This window comes from Eucalyptus grandis, chromosome 11 (assembly GCF_016545825.1).
Source record: "Eucalyptus grandis isolate ANBG69807.140 chromosome 11, ASM1654582v1, whole genome shotgun sequence".
Classification (NCBI taxonomy): Eukaryota; Viridiplantae; Streptophyta; class Magnoliopsida; order Myrtales; family Myrtaceae; genus Eucalyptus; species Eucalyptus grandis.
In genome coordinates, this window is record NC_052622.1 from 30,371,907 (window position 1) to 30,395,353 (window position 23,447).

The 23,447-nt window shown below is 38.8% G+C and overlaps 1 protein-coding gene across 1 annotated transcript; it reads right to left on the bottom strand.

Annotated features, from left to right (window-relative positions):
- Positions 1–4,996: 4,996 nt before the first annotated feature.
- On the bottom strand, positions 4,997–19,537 carry LOC108956318 (MDIS1-interacting receptor like kinase 2). Its single transcript, XM_039305255.1, has 5 exons — positions 19,369–19,537; positions 9,675–9,955; positions 6,182–8,357; positions 5,330–5,718; positions 4,997–5,208 (listed from the first exon to the last, which is right to left on the bottom strand). Exons 1-5 carry the CDS (start codon positions 19,535–19,537, stop codon positions 5,203–5,205), a joined length of 3,021 nt encoding a protein of 1,006 aa, XP_039161189.1. The 3' UTR covers positions 4,997–5,202.
- Between the last annotated feature and the right edge of the window lie 3,910 nt (positions 19,538–23,447).

The following is a 23,447-nucleotide window of genomic DNA, read 5'->3' on the forward strand; positions in this document are numbered from 1 at the left end:
GTATTTTCATAAGGTACTCAGAACACTCAAAAGGATATGTGTTCATAGGTGAGCAGGAAAGTGGGAGTATAATTGAGTTTGAATCATGAGATGTCACATTCCTAGAGGATGAATTTCCTAAGAAGGGCGAAATAGGAGAAGATTGTTCCCTATTTGAGACCTTGGATCAGGATAATGATGTTAGTGGAGTTCGTCCGAGTGGAAGTAATATGAGAAGTGATGAATTGAATTCAACTCATTCTCAATTGCAACCACATGATGAGATGACATCATCATTGCCTAATCTAAGTGGGAGCATGATGGGGAATGATGTGCAAAGTGTACAATCTCCCAAACGGCGAACAAGTCGCCAAAGTATTCCCCGTCGACGTTTTGACATTGAAGGGGAAACTTTTATGATTGCTCCACAAGATGAGGATGAGCCAAGAAATATTAATGAGGCTCTGAATTGCCCTAGTAAGGAAAAAAATGGATTAATGCAATGGAAGAGGAAATGGAGTCAATAAAATCAAACCAAGTCTGGGAACCGGTTGATCTTCCAAAAGGACGTAGAGCTATTGGGAACAAGTGGGTTCTCAAAATAAAGCGAAAGGCTGATGGCTCGATAGAAAGGCATAAGGCTCACCTTGTGGCGAAGGGGTATAATCAACGGAAGGAATTGATTATGAAGATACATTTTCTCCCCGTAGTGAGATTTACCTCGATTCTCATTATTCCGGCAATAGTGGCTAGTCTGGATCTTGAGTTACATCAAATGGATGTAAAGACTGCTTTCCTCAATGGAGAATTAGAGGAAGAAATATATATGGAACAACCCGCTGGTTTCATAGTGAAAGGCCAAGAAGAAAAAGTATGTCGACTTTTGAGGTCGATATATGGTCTTAAGCAGTCATCAAGACAAAGTGGTATATACGTTTTCATAATGCCATAATGGCATATGATTTTACGATGATTGATGAGGATCATTGTGTATATATCAAAAGATCCAAGGATCAATTTGTGATCATATCATTATATGTTGATGATATACTAATTGTCGGAAGCAATATGGAGTTTGTTAAGACTGTCAAGAGTTGGTTTGTCTTCCAACTTTGAGATGAAGGATATGGGTGAGGCTACATACATTCTTGGAGTTAAGATTTCAAGAGATCGTTCGAAGAGATCGTTGTCTCTTTCGCAAGAAACTTATATAAACAAAGTTCTTGAACAGTTTCGTATGCAAGATTGTAAACCCATAGACACTCCTATTGCGAAAGGTGAAGGATTGAGCCATAGACTGTGTCCAAGGACTCCACAAGAGAAGGAACAAATGAAACATGTTCCTTATGCTAGTGCTGTTGGGAGCTTGATGTACGCTATGATGTGTACAAGACCCGACATATGTTTTGCAGTTGGAATGGTGAGTAGATACCAATCCAATCCAGGTCCAAAGCACATTGGAAGGCCGTTAAGAGAATCCTAAGGTATCTCGAAGGAACTGCGATTACAAGTTGAATTACCAAGGAAAGGATCTGCAACTTGAAGGCTATTCGATGCTTTGATTAGGAGGAGACTTAGATGAAAGGAAATCTACCTCAGGATTTGCTTTCTTGCGAGCAATGGCGCCATATCATGGAGTAGTAAGAAGCAAACGTGCATAGCCTTATCCACGATGGAAGCTGAGTTCGTGGCATTATCAGCAGAGTACAAGAAGGAGTTTGGCTTAGAGATTCTTGGATCATTTAGGTGTTATTGAGAAAGCTGCAAATCAATTAGTGGTTAACTGTGATAGCCAAGCAGCTATAGCGTACACCAAAGATCCAAAGTATCATGGCAAGACCAAACATATAGATACCAAGTATAACTTTGTCAAGAATATGGTTGCACAAAAGGATGTGAACTTACAGTACATATATACGCATAGAATGGTAGCAGATCCTATGTCAAAGCCAATACCTAGAGATGTGTTTTGTGGTCATGTAAAATCTCTAGGATTGCGTAGAGTCCGATGTATTAGATTGTAATTTCCCTGAGTTGTTCACATTTATGAACTAGTGTTGTTTCATTATTAATGCCTATGAATCTTTGTTTGATCTTTATGCATCTTAATACTCGGTGTATTATTTTAAGTTGAGGAAGTATGTCGACAGATAAAAGATTAGCCCACTCACACGGGTAATCGCCTCTATTTACTATGTGATAAATAGAGATGAGACTGTTTTTAAGCTTATTATCTAGGTGATAATCGAGAGCTCAAGCTTAAAATACGTATGTCGCCTTAACTGAGTGTTAAGATGAGGACATAATACTTACTATGTCCGAAAGTAAAATACCCCACATATTTTACTTTATCTGTCTAAGATGCCAGATGTGAGTTCTAATGAATTTTGTAAAAGAATAGATACGTGAACTCAAGTTAGACATTGGGTATGTCTGAACTATCATCTGTACGGCATTGAAAGGTATAGACATACGCTCCATGGGAAAGGAGTTAATGCCGTAATACGTATTTCATACTACGTATGCATAAGACGACCAATAAGAGGCAAAAAGTTTGATCTAAACTTTTATGACATGTGAGACTCTTGAGGAAAAGAGTTCCTCAAATTTTTTAGTGCCCTCATGACTTTTACTTATTCTCAAGGTTTCTATTTAGTGTTTGCTATCTTAGGATGTTGCCAATGGTCATGAGTTGATTCGATCTAACGGGACATTTCTAGAAAAGCAAGCTGAACTGAAATTGAGAGTTTGAAGGAAAGAGGAAGATCGATTTTGGAGAATCACATTGTAGTTTTGTATTCACTGGTCAACCAATTATGACTGTCTTTGTGATAATTATATATATCATTGTTTTAAAAGAAATCAAGAGAGATATAAATGTGATCGATCGATCTAGGGTACTGCATACTAAGTCTACTCGGAGTGTGACACCCATTATGAGCTGCTATATATTCCTAACAGATGTATAGCAACGAGCTCAAAGTGATCTTTGTCGCACGGATTATTCACTGATATGAATGTTGAAAAGAGGTAAAGAGAATCCTGTTTGGCCCACCATGTGCAAGTGGGAGATGATGGTTTTATATGTAATGGGCTCAAGGCCCGTCCGCCCAAGTTGGGCCCAAAAAGCCCGGCCCACGGGAATAGGGCCCGTGGATGGAGGGACATATAAGAAGGAGGAGAGAGAGAGAGAGAGAGAGAGAACGTACCGTTTGGAAAAACAAAAAACGTACGTACGCCTCCTTGCTTCTCTCTCTCTCGCTTTCTCTCCCAAAAAGGCAAACAGTGAGGCGCGAAGGCGAATTTGCTTCACCGGATCAACAGGACCAAGTTTCTCTTCCTCTATCGGCGTCGGTGTCTAATCTGTGGCTTAAAAGGTACGCTCGAATCCGTGGTGTGCTTTAGGATCGGTGATACATGTTGTTTTTCTCGGGCTTCGCTTCCGCATTGATTTAGGGGTTCGATTTAGTGTCGAATCCGATTTTTCGGGGATCCGTTATTCCCAACATTTGATTTGACGTTATGAAAGTCACGTTTTGGACTATATTTAAATTGTCTGCCATACTTGAGAGTGCATTTATGCAAGCCTCAAACTAGCCTTGGCAATTAATTTAAAACACGATAAATATATATAAATAAAGAAAAGGAAAATAAAATTTTGTGAAAAATAATATAAACTAAATAAAAAGGACAAACAAATTTCGACAAAGGAAAGCAACAAAATTAAAATATCACAACCCTTGTCACTTGTGGCCATTATGGCGACGCCTCTAGGCAACATGACGTGGGTAAGGGACCCCGACGAGATTTGCCATGCGTAAATAATAGTTCCATAAACTATTAAGCTACGTTTGGTCATCTAGATTTCTAATCAAGATAAGACTAGATGGGATATGATATAAAATCGAGAGATTTTACTATATCCTATCCACTATTTGACTAATCACAATAATAAAGTCGGGTATATTCTTATTATATCATATACATTATTTGATATAAACGACATACTAGTGTAAATGAACATAAAAGTTCACAAACATAGATGGTAAAACTCTCTTGCGATGCTCTTGCCTATTTTTATTTTATTTGCCATTTTTTATTTTTCCTCTCTTTTTAATTATTTTCCTTTTTATTTCATTTTCCACTTCCATTGTTCTCAAACAAAATTTTATTAAATAGTAAAAAGTACTAATATACCTAAAATACTAAAATATGTATTACATATAAATATATATTTATATTATAAGATAGAATTAAATTAGAATATATAAATAATAACAAGATTAAATTAAACTACTAATTTTTTATTATTTATTATTTTAATTACTTATATTAGAATTTAAATATTATTTACATTGAAATATACTTTTATTTTTTTAATTTAAAAAGTTTGTTATTCGAGAAAAATAACTTTCCTATTATGGATATTAGAAATCCTATCCACCTTTATCACACCTCTCTTATGGGATAATTTTATTCTACTATATCCCTATTATATCTGACTTTATCTTGTCTTGAGCAGGTACCAAACATAAGATAAGATAATTTTATCTTATTCTGAATTTTATCCCGAGTATCAAATGGGGTCTTAGTTCTAAGCGAGAGGATAAAAAATCAACACTACGACAAAACCACTTACTTAATATGAATAATGCGGTTTTGTTCTTATTTAAGCTTTTAACCGAAATGGTTTCTGATGGAGAATGAGAGAGAATTTTTCATTATGCTTCAAAAGAAAAAAAAAAGTATTACGGTGTTGCAATTTCAAGTCAACATGACACGCTGGGAATCCTTATAGTTTTCTCCACTGGCTGTATTTCATTTATGTTAATTAATGAAAGGATGGCATAAACATATTAAAATATAATGAGGGTTTAATTGGACCAATTAAAAGCTTCGGGATGATGGTGAACATTACTCAAAATTGATTTAATTGAATCAACCGAAAGTTCAAATATGACACTGAATGTCAATAAAAGTTCACATATTGCTAGCACTATTATCTTTTGTAGGAACAGAAACCACATGTTCTTTACATCTCATATCAGAGAAGGTAAGAGATGTTGATCCACTGCATTTTACAAATTCACTTCATGATCACTCGGTAAAAGGATGGAAATAATTGTGAAATGGGACCTTCCCATAAGTCTTCGCATAATTATTTCTGGTACCATGACTTCAAACTATAAACATCGCACTATTCCTATGACGTTCATAGAGAAGCTAGCTCTGCAGTGAAAAGAAAAAATCACATGGCTGGGCTTAGTGAGAACTAAGAAGATATTCAAAAGGCGATCATCATCATAATTGAAAACCAAATAGAATAGCCCATGAAAACTTCAAATCTTACCATCTCCTGAAATGCTCCAAATTTTTTGACATTGAGATCACAAAGTTGCTCTAAGCTGACTGCAGAGAGTGGCATATCTAGGGGTACTTGAAAGCAAAGCTCACGTGAGACTTGTTCCATGGTCGGTCGAAGCCTTGGATCGTCTTGCAAGCACTTGAACGCTAGTTTGGCGATCAAGACCACGTCCTGCACATCTTGAAGGCCAAGTCTAGAAGGCGAGAGACGTTGATCCAACACATCCTTCAACATCGTTGACTCAGCTTGGGCGAACGATGAACATTCTCGAGAGACATGATCTCCTGGATGCTTACCCATGATTGTCTCTAATGCGATGACTCCAAAGCTGTATACGTCGCACTTTTCGGTAGGAACAATAGAATAAGCTAGCTCTGCAGGTGGAGAATCCATTGTTTTTTTAATCTCGATCACAAGTTGTATTCAAGTTGACAACATTAATTCCCATGATATGACGTGTGACGATTACAAGTACAGATCTCCACTTAATCAGCTCCTACAACATTGATTTGAGCATGGGAGTTTATACTTTGGCAAAAAAATTAAACAAAAAAAAAAAATTGTTCGCCCCTTAAAATACGGGCATCTTCTGGGTAATGTGAACTTAATATCCTTGAAATGGATTGATTATGATCTTTTTCTCATTTGCCAATTCTTACTTATGAAGAAAATCGAAAAGCATTTTCATCAACATTGAACTCGAAAGCTCTAAATAAGTACACCAAAATTTCCATGACACGTTTAAATAACTAATGAACTGCATTAACTAGTAAAACTTAAATAATAGAAGCATGACACCTAATGCCATCGAAATTTGAACAAAAGTTTGTGAAGTACCTGGAGCAATATACCCGATAGTACCAGTAATAGCCGTCCAGTTTGATGAATCTGGCCTCAAAAGTCTTGCAGTGCCAAAATCAGAAACATGAGCCTCATAATCACAATCCAATAAAATGTTGTTACTGGTCAAGTCTCGATGAATCAACGGAGGAGAACATTCGTGATGCATATAGGACAACGCATCCGCAACTCCTCGAACCACACTTATCCTCTTATCCCATTGAAATTCTGTTGCTCTCTGATCATCTTTCAAAGTTGTTCTCAAGCTTCCTCTTTCCATGTACTCATACACCAAAAAACAGCGTCGAGGATGGGAGCAGAAGCCATAAAATTTCACAATGTTTCGATGACGTATATTTGTCAAGGCTTGAATTTCCCTTTCAAATGATACCAAATCAACGATCTCAATATCTTCTTGGGATGACAAGGTTTGCTTGATAGCAAACGTTTGATCTTCTGATATCTCGGCTTTATAAACAATTCCATATGCTCCTTCACCCACATAGTACTTGGAGTCAAATCCTTCCGTGGCCTCAATGATTCGATCATAGAAAACTTTGCCATCATACCTCAAAATACTCATGAAATCCAAATCATTTGTCTGTTCATTATTCTTTCTCTTTGTAATCCTTCTTTGACGATGATTGACGATTACAACAACAATCAAGGTGCAAGAAAGAAAGAGAAACCCCAACAACGAGATAATGAGGATAATTGTGATTCTAGCTTCAACATGTTTATTACGTTTCTTGATCCCAATAGAATTGCAGTTCGGTAAACCAACAACATTACCACAAAGCCCTTTGTTATGCTGAATTGCCTCAAATGGAGCCTCATTGAAAGCCTTGACATTAGGGAGAGGACCTTCTAGGTCATTGTAGGATACATCAATAGAAGTCAAGGCCAACATATCATCAAAAGCATGTGGGATGTAACCAGATAGGCTATTGTGAGAGATATTTAGAATTTCCAAGTTTCTCAATATTGCAAGCTCTCCTGGTATATGTTCAGACAAAACATTATAACTCAGATCAAGAATCTCAAGAAATTGTGTGTTGCCTATCTCAAGAGGAATGCTTCTCCGAAATTTGTTCCTGCTTAAGTTCAAGCTCAACAAGCTTTTACATGAGCCTAGCATCACCGGTATCAATCCACTCAAATTGTTTGATGCTAGGTTTAGATGCATCAAACGAGATAAAAGCCCAATTTCAATGGGGACATTTCCCGTGATGGCGTTGCTGCTTAGGTCGAGTTCTAACAACATTAATAGGCTTCCCATTTCCCTCGGAATCTCCCCGCTTAAATTATTTGAAGAAAGGTCCAATAACTGTAATTGAACCATCTTTCCAAATATTACGGGTATCTCACCAAAGAGGTTGTTGTTTGATATCCTTAAGCTCATCAAATTATGACAACGCTCCCATTTCCATGAAAGTTCACCTCTCAAATGATTGTGGCTCAAGTCCACATAATTTAGATGCGGATATATTCCAAAAGCATCTGTTATGTTTCCAGTGAATTGGTTTTTGTCAAGCCTCAATCTGATTAATGTGCTACAGTTCTTTAGGCTCGTGGGGATGGGACCCGTGAAATGATTATTGGAGACAGAGAAATATTGCAATGATCTCCCAAGACATACAGTTTCTGGCACTTCCCCTTCTAGGTCATTATCATATAGCTCCAAAAGAGTCAACCGTGTTAACTTATTGAATTCATAAGGCAAGGAACCAAAGAATTTATTGTTGCCAAGGTCCAATTGAATTAGATTGGCCAAGCTTCCAATTGATGCAGGAATTGAGCCAGTGAGTTTGTTTTCAAATAGACGAAGTTCAGTAAGAGAAGTGAGCCTCCCGATTTCTGAAGGTATAGGCCCTGAAAGTTGATTTTCATTTAGCAGAAGATGAATCAATTTGCTCAGGTTCCCTAGTGAAGCAGGGACAGGACCGATCAAATTATTATCCTCAAAAGATAAATATGTAAGAGCAATTAGCCTCCCAATTTCAGAAGGTATGGGTCCTGAAAGTCTATTTCGGAAGAGGTTAAGAAAAGATAAACTTGTCAAGTTTCCAATGGAACTAGGAATTGAGCCGCTAAGAATGTTGGATGACATGCCAAGTTTAATAAGAGAAGTGAGCCTCCAGATTTCTGAAGGTATGGGTCCCGAAAATCCATTCTGCCATATGTAAAGAATTTTCAAATTTCTCAAGTCACCTATTTCTCTCGGAATGGAACCGGAAATATTATTGCGTGAAATGCCTAATTCAGTCAAATTGCCTAATTTTCCAAGAGAAGCAGAATGGGCCCCGAAAGTTGATTTTCACTTAGATGAAGATGAATCAATTTGCTCAGGTTCCCTAGTGAAGCAGGGACAGGACCGATCAAATTATTATCCTCAAAAGATAAATATGTAAGAGCAATGAGCCTCCCAATTTCAGAAGGTATGGGTCCCGAAAGTCTATTTCGGAAGAGGTTAAGAAAAGATAAACTTGTCAAGTTTCCAATGGAACTAGGAATTGAGCCGCTAAGAATGTTGGATGACATGCCAAGTTTAATAAGAGAAGTGAGCCTCCCGATTTCTCGAAGGTATGGGTCCCAAAAGTCCATTCTGCCATATGTGAAGAATTTTCAAATTCCTCAAGTCACCTATTTCTCTTGGAATGGAACTGGAAATATTATTGCGTGAAATGCCTAATTCAATCAAATTGCCTAATTTTCCAAGAGAAGCAGGAATGGGCCCTGAAAGTTGATTTTCACTTAGATGAAGCTGAATCAATCTGCTCAAGTTCCCCAATGAAGTAGGGATAGGACCAATCAAATTATTATCCTCAAAAGATAAATTTGTAAGAGCAATAAGCCTCCCAATTTCAGAGGGTATGGGTCCTGAAAGTCTATTTCGGAAGAGGTTAAGAGAAGATAAACTTGTCAAGTTTCCAATGGAACTAGGAATTGAGCCACTGAGATTGTTGGATGACATGCCAAGTTTAATAAGAGAAGTGAGCCTTCCGATTTCTGAAGGTATGGGTCCCGAAAGTCTATTCTGCCATATGTAAAGAATTTTCAAATTCCTCAAGTCACCTATTTCTCTCGGAATGGAACCGGAAATATTATTGCGTGAAATGCCTAATTCAGTCAAATTGCCTAATTTTCCAAGAGAAGCAGGAATGGGCCCTGAAAGTTGGTTTTTCCATAGATAAAGATAAATCAGGCTGCTCAAGTTCCCTAGTGAAATAGGGATAGGACCAGTGAACTTGTTTATGGAAAAATCAAGTTCCAAAAGAGAATCCAACTGCCCAATCTCCCAAGGGATGTGTCCACTTAGGTTGTTTGCACATAGTTTAAAATAATGAAGACTCTCAAGCATACCTAAACTTGGAGGAATGTCCCCAGATAGTTCATTGAAGCAAAGATCAAGAGAGTTGAGTTTGGAAAGGTTACCGATACTTGAGGGAATGAAGCCATAGATTGAGTTGTTGGCAAGCTCAAAGCTTACCACAGTGGTTAAGCATGAGAAGTCGAGGCCATCTAGAGTTCCTCTCAAACCGAGATAGGAAAGATTTAGATGGGCAATGGCTCCAAAGTCGTCACAAGCAACACCAGTAAAGCTGCAAGGATTGTCATCGTGCCACGAAGAGAGGAGAGACTGGCTATGATTGTCAAGAGTAGATTTCCAATTCAGGAGAGCCTCTGGTCCATCCTTATTCTTAGTCACGTGGATAGTGGAGAAAGAAGTGAAGGAAGCAGAAACGCCTGCACCATGAGATGAAGTGGTGCCTACCAAAAAGAGAGAGAAGAAGAAGACAGCTAAAGGAGACTGGGTGGACGACAAAAAGGAAGAAACCATGATTTGGGGGATGGTTGGGTCTTGGGAGGTGCGAGATGGTTCAAATCTGCATACTATTAAAAAGATTGATGACTATACTTATAGATTGGAATATCACTCCCAAGAAGCCTCTATGGAGGACAGTTCCTATTATAGCTGGACCGCGTTTTCCGGAGAATGAGTCCTTCTCATTGACGACATATTTGCAAGATAAAAAGTCTTTCCCCTTTTTCAGCCAGCTTAGCGTGCACCATGGGGGATGATGAGTAAATTGTGCAGAGCCACATAAGTCTCAATCGTGGGTCATGCTTGACTTACTTTTTCAAGTCTTCTTTAAAATTGATGATATATTTGCAAGATAAAAAGTCTCCCCTTTTTCAGTCAGCTTAGCGTGCCTTTCAGTCAGCTTAGCGTGCCCCGTGGTGGATGATGAGTGAATTGCGCAGAGCTACATGTCTCAATCGTTGGTCATGCTTGACTTACTTTTTCAAGTCTTCATTGAAATTGACGATAGATTTGCAAGATAAAAAGTCTTTCCCCTTTTTTCACTCAGCTTAGCGTGCGCCGTGGGGGATGATGAGTGAATTGCGCAGAGCCACATAAGTCTCGATCGTTGGTCATGCTTGATTTACTTTTCCAAGTCTTCTTTGAAATTCACATGTAAATCATATTTATGGAAAATTAAGTCATGATCGTGGGTTTCGAACAAAAAAAAAAGTCCTGATCGTGGGTGGCTATATAATTCAAAATTGACACTCAGATGTTGGGTAGATGAGTGGGGTGTTGAAAGGGAATATACACTATGTGGGATTTTTTTTTTTTCCAAACAACAATTTGTAGAAATTGACCAAATTTTGATCGTGCATAATTTTTCCATCTGACATCCGGTTGACTCGGCTCCAATTCTGGCTAAACGGTTCTATGACGTGCAGCTGATAAAGATTCGAGTTATTGGTCTGTGTAGAGAGCTTGGATCCCCTTTTGCAAAGTAATATTTATGCTTTCCCATCTTGGAGAGAAAACAAAGCAGCAACAAGAATGTGAGTAGGTTATTTCAAGGGAACCTAGGCCTCCAATACTGGAACAAGAATTTTGGGAATTGCTGAAAGTTCGGTTAACAAGTCATTCAAGGAGTCTTCTCTGTAAGCGAAAACGTAATTCTCTAATGTGAAAAATTCAAAATTGGGGATATTTGATTTTCATGATTTTCACAATAAGAGGGATGAAGATATGCATTTATCCATATCGATATTGTTGAAAATGATTTGTTGCACAAACCGACGAAATGAAGAAATTCGATTTCTTTCCCTTAACCGCTTTTCCTTAATGTGCTTTATTTGATGAAGTTTCATTCATTGCTATTGGGTGGAGAGAGAACCGGACTCTATTGATATATGCCATTAATAGGTGCCTTCCATCAAGCGCATTTTTACTTCGTAAGAGTCGCACCTCTTCGGAAGAACGGTAACTTCTCAATAGAATTATATGTTTTCATCCTTTTCATAGCTAATATGTTTTAGCAGTTATATAATTATTAAACCATTGATTAATAACATCATGCAGGCCACAATAATTTTTACATTCTCCCACTAGGCCCATATGACCTTCCTTTCATGGTTTAATAAAGACCAACACAATAACATTATGTTATAACTTTTTTTAAATTGGCTATCACATAATAATCACAATTAAGTAAAGAAAACTAATGCGAGTCATGTCAGTTGTATGTCATTAATCGACGTAGTCCATTTCATGTACTACAATAATAGCTCTCTACTTAAAACATGATCCATGAATGAGAAGTACAATAATGGTCCAACTAAATAAAAATGGGCTAATGTCAAATTCACACGGAACAAAATATAAATGAGAGAAATATCAATAGTTATGAAGTGCTGCTTCTTAGCCAAGAATTGAAATGGAAATGCTACTTTTCCAAATTTAGGAGAAAATGGCTTCTGATTTGTCTAGCGGATGAGGCTGATCTGATTAAATTTTGGACTTTACTAGAGAGACACAGCTGAGAAAATGAAAGGCCGGATCAAAAGTTGGACTTAGTTTGACGTTGATAACATAAACCTCAGGCAAAAATATCTTCTTTTTTTCCATTGCTGGGATGATAATAGAGAATGTGTTTTATATGACGAAAATATCAATTGGGATGAAATAAGATGTAATCAATTAATCAAAAGTGAAATATATGAATATAAGGTGAGAAGTAGGACGAGATTCATAGGACATGGGCAATCATGATTGACCAATCACAAAATGTTTCACCGCCATGAAGTTTTATCTATCACATAAACTGCATTTTCACTATCATGACACGTGTATATTTTCACACTACGTACACATGCCAACATTTGAAATCTGTTCGTCGTGGGGTTTCTTTTGCACTGGCGGTGTTTCTTTTGAAAATCCAACATTTAGAAAAAAGCCAATCATTTTCGTACAATTCTTTCTTGTTTAATAACACATTTTAGATCTTTCTCATTAAGTAAGTCAAATTTGATAATTGCCCGTGTAATTAATTTCTCTCTTTGATAATCTAGCTACCGATAACTAATCAGACACTTAAATCTAATCTTGATTGTTTGCCAAAGTGTTACCGATCCGTAAAAGAATGAAAGAGACGTAAGTGAGGCAGCTCATGGAGAAACGAGTGGCTGGAATCTTTCATGGAGACAGCATTGGCCCCGCAACATTTGTGTTTTCTTTTCTTCTTTCTGCTTTTGACAAGCTTCTCGTACATGATCGGAGGCAAGAAAGACGTCGTCTCAAGCAATTTTTCGCTATTTCAAATGGATTCACACTAACAGTAACTACAGAAAACTTTGCTAGTAAAAATATTTACACAAACGATCTTATATATCGTTGATTTCAAAAAAGAAAAAGAAAAAGCAAGAGTCATAATCCTCAAATTAAGAGTTGTTTCGAACATTATATTTTTGGAATAATTATTTAGGAAATCCTTGTGAACAAAACCTTATAATAAGGTATTTACATAAAATTCCTCATTCTTATTATTAAACAAGTCCCCGAGAGTGCTTAATTGATCAATGATTTATGTTTCATATTTCGTTTATTTTTCTGTTTGTTTGGGGAAATACATCGATCAATTCCGGTCATATATAATTTCCGTCATAATCCTCAAATCAAGAATGGATTAGGCCATCTGCATATAATTTTTGGTGATGCATACTCTATTTCTTCTATGAAGATTGCAAGAAGTAATTACTTCAGCACTCAACAAGTGTGACACCCTCGACCCGACCCTGATTTTTAGAATGGATTCCAATGGTGGCAAGTCTTTGAAGTGGGATTTCGATGAGGAGCAGTAGACCATGAAAACGTCAAGAAGGCCATTCCGGGGCATAAACTCGATTTCTCATCGGTGGAACGCTAAAATTCGAGAAAGTGAAAACGGGTCATGAACGATAGCCCAAGTCAGCCCAATTGGATAGCCCAATGGGCCTAATCCCACATTGGATGGACAGCCCAATAGGGCCCACACCCATGTTGGGCAGCCCAAGGCCCCATGCCCAAGGAGATGAGCGGCCCAAGAGGGCCATGGACCTCCAAGCCCACCTTAGCCTTATGAGATCTAAGCATTTAATGCACCCATGTGCATGAATAGTGCCCAAATCTCCTCACAAAGACCAAATTGACCTCTCTTCAAAGCTAAAGACCAAGGGGCAAGAGTGGAATTGGCCAAGGAAGGGGGCGGCCACAAGCTTGAAGGAAATTAGATGGATGACAACCTAGCCTAATCTAAAGCTTAACCTAGACCCATTAGCCCATGTGTGAATATCTCCTCATTAATGGCTTGGATCTTTTTTCTTCAAGAGGCAATCCCATACTTGGATGAGAGGATTTCATGGGATTGGATAGTACTAAACACTAATGACCAAATCTCCATCATTCTCTCTCCCTCCCTCCCTCCCTCCCTCCCCCTCCCCCCCAAAAAAAAAAAAAAAAAACCCACGGCCACCACCACACTCTCTTTCTTCTCTCATTTGTTCACTTTGGCACTCACTCTCATCTTTCCTCTCCCTTTTGAGCTTGGCTAAACCACCACTCTCTCCATTCCATCTCTTTTGCATGATGTTTTGTCTCATTCCCTCACCGTCCACCATCCACCGCACACACCCTGCCGTTGAACCGTAGTTCTTGTCGTGTCAAACCGTGGAGTCAATGAGGAAGCTGTTCAGCCTCACCGCAGCTTCCCCCTTCTCTTTTCTCTCTCAGTTTGGTCCTCCGTGAAGCTTAGAGGTGGTTCGCCTGCCTTACTGCTGCCGTAACTCCTTTGTGATGCCCTTTCACCGAGAGCTGTGGAGGTGTGACCAACCACTGTTGATGCCCGTCCAGCCTTGCCATTCCTCCCTCATAGCTTGTCGAGCTTGGATTTGAGTGTGAGTCGCTTTTTAGCCCTTGATTAGGGTTGTTGTTGCACTTATAACTTAGTTTAGAACTAGATTAAGGTTAAATGATGCTTTGATGTTGTGATAAGTGGGTTTAAGCAATAACTTACCATGGACTTCCGATAAGTTATCATGATAGGTTGTAATTAGTTTCCGATAGGTCATCGTAAGTTATCGATTGGTTATCATGTTTTAATCGATAAGTTATCATGTTTGTCGATAGGTTATCATGATAGAATATCGTGTTCACCGATAGGTTATCATAATAGGCTATTATATTTTGCCGATAGGTTATCACAATTAGCCCTTCCAATGTTTGATAAGCTATCATTATGTGATAAGTAACTTGTGATAAGTGGTTATATGATAAGTTATTATGTGGTGATAAGTGTTGTGTGAGAAGTTGTTATGGCATGTTATATTAATGTCATAAGTTAATATGTGGTGATATGTGGCATGTAATATAATGTTGTGGCATGTTATATTAATGAAATAAGTTGTTGGATAGGTAATTGCAATAATTTAGACTTTAGGCAATCACTTAACTTTTCCTTAATAAGTGTTCTATGCTTGGGTCTCTATGATAAGATGCATCATTAGTTGCTCAATTTGATTATAATGTATGCTTATGTGACACTTAGAATGGGAATTGATAAGTGTTCATGGTACTCGAGGATTGAAATCTTTTGTTCTGCATATAAGGTTATGCGAAAAGATAAAACGTGGGCATGTTTAAGTGGCACGATGGTGCGAAATGATAAGGTGGTATGAGGTGTAAGCATGACATGATTGCATGCAACATACATTATTGTATATCGTATGAGCATCACACTCTTGCATTGATTAATATGGATGATGAGACATAGGCTTGAGTGATAGTATGCTCATGTGATCACCTAAATACCCTGATGCGTTTATGCGGGGCAATGGATTCGTTCTGATGCGTTTACATAGGATGAGGGATGCCGTTCGCAAATGGATTTCGGAATGAAGCTCTTTAGCAGAATGTCATTTTGATACGCTTACGCGGGACGTTGCCATGCTTGATGGGGTGAGATGATGCTCGGTTATACCGGAAGACCGCCGACTTGCGATTTGGCCATAGCCCTGAGCAATCACAATAATTTACACATATATGTGTGAAACATGCATGAGATTGATATATGATTATGTCTAGATTATTGCATGACATGAGTGCATGATTATAATATATTGCACATTCTTATGTTTGCCTCCTGAGTGTGGGAATTATAGGAATTGCTTATGTGCTTATGTTATGATGGCTTGAGAAGGCAAGATAACCATTCCTGTTTATAATTAAGGCAAAGTTGGGGTTGTTTTGCTATTGACCTGCCATCAATAGATAACTTGCACATTTAGGCCATTTTCGAGATGAACTACCTCCCTATGTTAGATCTAGAAAGTTCACCCATTGAGTTTTATTTCATTGTTGTTTGTTATAAGTTTACAAGCCCTAAGAATGTTTGAGCCCTTTCATCGATTAGGTTTGGGCTCCCCGTTGAGCATAGCTATGAAGTGACTAATTATCCAATTGAGGGGACTAATGCACGTTATAAACGCTACTTCACGACTATTTGGGTTGATGAGAGACTCCCTCACTTGGTGGCTCACTGCTTTAGAGCATAGTTTTTTTGGATAGGGAACGACGTTCACGAGCCTATCTACAGTTTCGATGAAACCCCGGTTGTAGGAGGATCAAGAGGTACTAACTGGGATGCTATGGATGTGGATGTACTTGATGGGGCTGTGTTCGATCTAGAAATCAACCTTGATATGATCGTCCAGCTGGAGCCCTGGTATATGGAGCCTTTGGCGAGTTACGTGGTAGTGAGGTTAGTATCACTTTTTGAAGCCATTCTTATAGTACTAGAGGTGCTAAGTTTACCTCGAGACCCTTTTTGGAGAAGGTCGTGGCCATGCTTTTGGGTTGATTCGATGTGGCAAAGCGAGTTATATTTGAGCTTATGTGTTTAAACTATGTGTATATGGCTAGTATGATGTGATGACTATATGATGCATATGTATATATATATGTGTAGTTTGAACTATCCCTGTTTATTAGTTGGATGATTTGTTTATGCTTCCGTTTGCGTATATAATTGATAATACGAATGGGTTGGCAATGCCTCTTAGGATGTTGCAAGCAAATCACCTAAGTGAATGATTGACAACAAGGGATGGCGCACGTCTGGAGTGAATGGGCATGACAACCCTACTTGGTTGGTTTTGGAAGAAAGTCAGCGGAAGACAACTTACCATTTTCTGATGCACAATGAACAATTTACTCCAGAACGAACGTTGAATTGCAAATGAATGACGAACAATATTATTTCACATTGGTCTGAATGCAGTCACGAGGAAAACATTCAATTTTCACAACGTGAATGCCAATTGTTTTTGTAAAGGAGAAATGGAACGCCTTCTTTTTCTTTGATGGAAATGGGACAAGAAGGGAGAACAATTTCTTTCTGAATGTACGTTCTGTCAACCGTCCCAATGGCTATCTTCAGAAGTTTTTATATGACTCCCTCATACTCTTTCAAAGGGTGTCTTTCCATCATAACATATCAAGACGAAATGGTGCGTTTTAATTGCACCCCATCATTGACGTATTAATAAAGTACAACATCTCTCACTTGGACATGATGGACTTGATAGTACTCTATCAAGAATATAAGGCATTCAACATTCATCAACTTTAGAAACAATTCATACTGGCAAGAAAGCCGTGCGACTAATGAGTACAACTGCACTTAGGAGCTCAAATTATGCACTTGTTAGGGTGACATAATGGCTACAACCCTAAAAATAAATAAACAATTAATGTCTCACAATGCCCCAAACATATTTTGCTACATCAACCCAAGTATACCTATCTCTTAAAGACTATATTTTACTATTCTCATAACACCATGTATTTACAATTATATCCACAACTATAGAAGGCGATATAATTGATCGACCAGTAAATACACGTGATAAATGTAAAATAACAATAGCCTTCCTTCGCACTCATCTCTCTTCATTTCAAAACAACCACTTTCTTAGACACGTCCCATAAAGCTATATCTATTCATGACTGCCGGTTAACATGCCAAAGTAATAACATTGATCTTTTACTTCGAGAACATAGTCAGAAGTAACATAGGACACAAAACGAAGTAAATTATAAATTATTTCAAGGGTTCACACGATGAGTAAATAGGAATAATTTCACTCACCTTCCCTTGTCGGTTATACAATGCACACGTAGTATGAATTACACGCTATAGTGGATTTCTCTTTTTTATAAGAGCGTATGTTATTTATTAAATATATCTACTATATGAATCTTTGCCTAAACATAGTCACGTGCTTCTCACGTATTCAAGTTTAGCTCGAGTGCTATATTAGCTCGCTTTCTACAGCGCCCAATTAAGTACTCGTATCCGGCAACTTTTAGGCATACATGATTGTGGGACTATCATGTTTGATCTTATTATAAACAAATCACAAACCTCATTTTGACTATAATCAAAGCGACATATTATTTTATGTACTAAACTTGCTCTTCAACATTTATTTGTACATAATATCTCATCTCAACGTGCTAACTATAGCACTTGAGGTGATTGCTCGTGTGAGTGAGCCAATCATTGCCTGCTAACATACTTTTCAATAATATATGTGTGTTTATGCTAGTCTTATAATGGATTTATACTTATTGATAAAACATCAAATCACTAATAAATAAACAAGTACAATACATATGTTCACATGTGACATTCTGATTTTCGACCCTATTTTGATTAAATGAAATGGGCTTTTCATCGATGCGCCTATGGTCCTTTTTCTCTGAGTTGATCACTCACGAGATAACTAATCTATCAGGTGAAGCCATTAAGGGATATAAACGCGACAGACTTGAGAATTTGATGAGAAATTGACTGCTCAATTGTGCTAATCGGAAAAGGTCAATACAGCACTGTTGTAATTGATTAGTGATCGGAGATAAGTCGATTCGACAGAAGCACATAATTAAATTGAAACACACCTAATTGCAAAATTTGCGTCGGACAACACTAAATTGATTTTTTTGTCGATTTCGTACTCGATACCCGTAATTGAAACCTTGAGATTTTTACGACAACCGAGAGTCACCAATGAGTCGAAGATGCACAATGAGAATTATCGACCACGGGTTAAATGCATTAAAATCCCTAAAAGCTACCCGATAGGTTAGGTTACGCTAAAATCGCATTCGATTGAAATTAATTATGAAATTGAAACTTAGTTTCAAGCATTGAAAGTTCGAGCGTGTCACGATTTATTTTTAGGAGATCGTCTCATCCTTTGAAGAATTTTCAGCGAGCCTGGGTTTTGGCGGAAAATCAAAATTTGGCAAAATTAAATTCAAGAAATTCGGAGGGCCACTTTTATGTGGATTTTTGGCATTCAAAATGGATCAAGTGGTGAAGGGAATTGTAGAAATTAGTATGGGCATCCTCCTTAGCAATTTTGGTCAATAAATTGAAGTTAATTGTGAAGAATTTGAGGAGTGATGGGTGCAAATTTGTAGGGTTGCTGCCAAGGGCTGTTTTGGCCTTCAATTTGAGTTGCTTTGTGAGGCTTTGAAGAGAAAGTGGCTTGTGGAGGAAGCCTTGCCAGCAAGGGCAAAAGACTTTGAGGGAAAAACCACTTAAGTGCCTTGATAATTTGCTTGCAAGCCCATTGGCTCAAGCCAAGACTTTCAAGGCTTTTGTCTCCCTCCTTCCCCTCATACTTGACTAGCCCTATTCCCCCAGTTGACCAGCCTTGCTTTCTTTTTCTTCTTCTTCTTCTTCTTCTTCTTCTTCTTCTTCATTTCTTCCTCTATTGTTGTTGCTGCAACACAAAACATCCACCAACCAGCTACTAGCCCCTCGCCGAACAATCGAACCAACCAGCCGCCCGCGAACCGTCCCTCGTGAGTCTAGCTCCAGTCGACTCCGCTCCTCCGCCCGCAAGTTCGCCTAAGCTGCCAGCTCCGTCAACCAGCTCCTTTGCCGACTGCCTTAGCTCGCTATTGCTCATGCCAGTCACATCTAGGCCGGTTGCTAGCCCTGCCAACATCCGTCCATCTCATCCCCACACCATCCGACCACCAGTGCCTTAACCAACCCCCGAAATTCCCTTGACCAGCTCCAAAGCAAAACCGGTTTTCCAGTTTGAGCTATGAGCTTGTTGGGCTGTTTTCAGCCCCTTCTGAACCTCCTTTGGAGCCGCCGTAGACATGGGAATTCACCGCCGTCGTGCCGCCATCGTCGTGGACCCGTTATTTCACTAATCCGGTGAGTTAGCATTCTAATATTTGATTATGGAGCTAATTACACTTAAGGGGATTAGTTTAGGCTTAAGCATGGATTAATAGTTGATTTAGTTAGAGTAACTATTAGTTAGTTAATTTAGTTGAGTGAACTAGGTAGTTAAGTTAGTTAGGTGGATTAGTTAGGATATTTAGTTAGCCTATTAGATTAAATTAGTTAGTTTAGTTAGATTGATTAGCTAGTTCAATTAGATTAGTCCAGTTAGGTTAATTAAAGTAATTAAGTGGTTTAATTTAAATAAATTACTATTTATTTAATTAAATGCAATTTATTTAATTAATTAATTATTGAGTAAATTATACTTTGGGATAGCCGATTGTCAGAATTTCGTGCTGATCGCCGTGGTTGCATTGGTTTGTGCAATTGATTGCTAATTTATGCAATTGAGTATTTGATGATGATTTTTAGTTATTATTGCAAAAATATGATTTTGTGGTATTTAATTAGAAATACAGGGTGTTGGGTTTTGACACCAAAAATATTTTAAGTACTATGTAAAATCGTGGAATTTTGAAAAGAGAGAATATCACATTTTGTGGTCCAATTCAACTATCTGTCCATGCACATTTATTTTATTAGGTATTTTTAATACGAAAAAAAATATGCCAAGTCCATTATTTGAAATTGAGACTTTTGGGTGCAAAGCACAATATTCTTGGCTGAACATGGTTATGCATGTGATCGCTATTGGAACCCGTCACCCGATGAAAGTCAGGGAGGCGATGCTCCTTCGGGAATGCCCCACGTCAACGGATACCAGTCATAGTGGAGATTGGACTAATGCCCCTTCGGGAATGCTGTCTAAATGTAAACGTTCCCTATTCGACGAAGCGGGATGACACCTGGTTATGCCGGATGACCGCCGACTGTTGAGTTAGCCGTGGCCGTTGGGTCGTAATTCATTGGGACACACTTGAGTGATTGATATAGCCACGCTTGATTATGAGACAAAATTGTGTGGCACGGAATGTAATGTATCATAACGATTTGGCCTTATAATTAGGACCCTTGTGATTGATTAATATACGATATGAGGTGTTCCGATTAATGATTCACACTTGCTGTGTTTATATATGATATATGTAATGTGCTAACGTGCAGAGAGGTGCTGAGGCGAGGTAAGTCCTTTATAGTGCATGCTTATCATCCTAATCGGAGTTTAGGATGTAGACTCACTGAGACTTTGTCTCACCTCGTCGTGGTTTAAATTTTTACAGGTTCTTAGATGGAGGTGCGCCACGTTTGTTTTGGGTGGCCACGAGAGGTAGAGACCTAGCGTACCATACTCCCTATCCATGGGATCCCTGATTGGACCCGTGACCTCGTTGTGACTACCATCTGGGTCGATGAGGGTCTACCTCAATTGATACCTTATCGATTTAAGGCGTGGTTTTGTCACGGGCCCAATGGTGTTCGGGAGGGCCTCTTGGATATATGATATATGTAATGTGCTAACGTGTAGGGAGGTGCTGAGGTGAGGTAAGTCCTTTATAGTGCATGCTTAGATTGCCTCTAGGTGAATTCTCATCCTAATCAGAGTTTAGGATGTAAACTCGCTGACACTTTGTCTCACCTCGTCATGGTTTAAATTTTTATAGGTCCTTAGATGGAGGTGCGCCACGTTCATTTTGGGTGGCCATGGGAGGCAGAGACCCAGCATACCATACTCCCTATCCATGGGACCCCTGATTGGACCCGTGAGCTCGTCGTGACTACCATTTGGGTCGATGAGGTCTACCTCAATTGGTACCTTATCGATTCAAGGTGTGGTTCCATCACGGGCCTAACGGTGTTCGGGAGGGCCCCTTGGATGGCTTTAACGGACCTGCCGTTGATGATGAGTATGTGGAGGAACTCGACCCTGTTATGAACCCCGATATTATAGCTGATATCGAGGCAAACCAGTTGCCCGAGGGTGAAGAGCATGTAGTAGAGGTAGCTAATCCTCTAGACTTCAACATCCCTAATGGTGTCATAATAGACCCGAATCCCAAGTAGGTAGGGTCCGGGGTAGAGTTAGCTTGGTAACTCTTTTTGCGTCTAGACCGCTTGTATATAACTCTATAGGGCTGACCTAGTTTGTTTATAAAATATGTTTTGTGTTAATTGGTTGTCCTATTTTTCTATCCCATGTTTGATTATTGTTTGGAGATTATTAGTTCACTTCCACATGTGCATAAAACAAATGTGTCAGCGACGCGTCCTGGGATTGTCGCAATTTAGTCGACCACCGAGGGATGTGCGCGTGCCCGGGGCTCGGGGTGTGACAACCTGTCAATTTAAGATACATCTTACATTACATTCCAAGCCCGAGCAACGCCTCTGCAAGTTTTATCAGTTCTAGTCATCAGCATCACCCGTTACACCTCAGTGAATCAGCTGCAAGTCTCTCACCTTTTGTGTCCGCTCAGTCCCTTCCAGGGTGTTGATTGATATTTGGTTCATGACAGGTTGCCTTTGCTGCTTGCTATCCAATCCAGTCTCCAAGTCTCAAGCAATAACGCAACGGTATTGCTAAATTATACTGGATTCAGTTCATACATCAGTACATGTCTTGATTAGGTTTGAACCTGAATGTCACCAGCTTCCTTCCCATTGTAAATTGTACCATGAGTTTTGAGTTTTTGTTATCTGTTGGAAGGGACAGACATAGTCCATGCCCATTGAGGCTCGTTGAATTTTGATACAAAGTGCGCGCGCGCGCGATGGCTGTGCAGAGTTAGTTTTCTAGCCTATTTCTGTATAGAATAACTGCTAATTTCACAGATCTTATAACCTACTCGAGTCTTCTACTCAGAGAGATGCACTTAATATTTAATCAGCACTGACCTTTTTTCCCCCATGATAACCTGCTTTGCTTTGTTCATGAATCTCACTGCCTGTTTTGTTGTTTTCTTTCCCCTGATTTTGTCTTGTGAAGCAATACTCACAGATCTAAGAATTTACCCATCTGGTGCTTCTCTGCTTCTTCTTTCTTCTTCTATATTTTTTGGTCGCAATACCCGCACTGTGAAAGTCAGGAGAGTGATGTTCGGTACCGTTCAAGGCGTGCTCAGCCCCCAAAAAACACGGACTTCTTGATACTATAGAAGCAAGTTTAGTACGTCTAGCAGATTCGAGTATGTTAGCAAACGCTTCTATAGTGATGGCACTACTTTAAGTTAGAAATGTTCGCAATACGGTAGCAGTACCACTTCCTGTACGACATATGACAATTACCCTTCCTGTACTACATATGACAATTACCCATGAAAATCGACGATGGTAAATGTCTAGTATATTCTGTAAAGTATCGAAGGTGTAGTAAATTCAGTATATTGTTAAATGCATCAGTTGTTAGCGGCGAACATTTTCTACAGATCGGCAATACGTTCGAGGACACAAAGCTACATTTGGTAAATGTTAGTGTGGATTGGTTGCCGCTTGTTTCCTGACAGTGATAAATCCTCTTTCCGGTCAATTGAGGTTGACTTTGGTCAATAGATCACAACAAATCCAGCTGCAAGTGTAGTAATGGTGGCAATTTCTCGTACTGACAATAACATAATTCAAACACGCACGAAAAGTTAGCATACTTGGAATGAGGTTCATTGTGTTCGTTCAATTTCATCTTGACCTACAAGAGACTAATTACACACATCACGTTTGTGACAACC

Coding starts and splice junctions, on each gene's coding strand:
- LOC108956318 (XM_039305255.1), bottom strand. CDS start 19,537: ATGTTGGCAGGGCTAGCAACCGGCCTAGATGTGACTGGCATGAGCAAT. Junction 9,956..19,368: donor GGACGGTTCGCGGGCGGCTG/GTTGGTTCGATT, acceptor TCTTTTTGGTAG/GCACCACTTCATCTCATGGT. Junction 8,358..9,674: donor TCTCATGCTTAACCACTGTG/GTAAGCTTTGAG, acceptor TACATATGGCAG/AATGGATTTTCGGGACCCAT.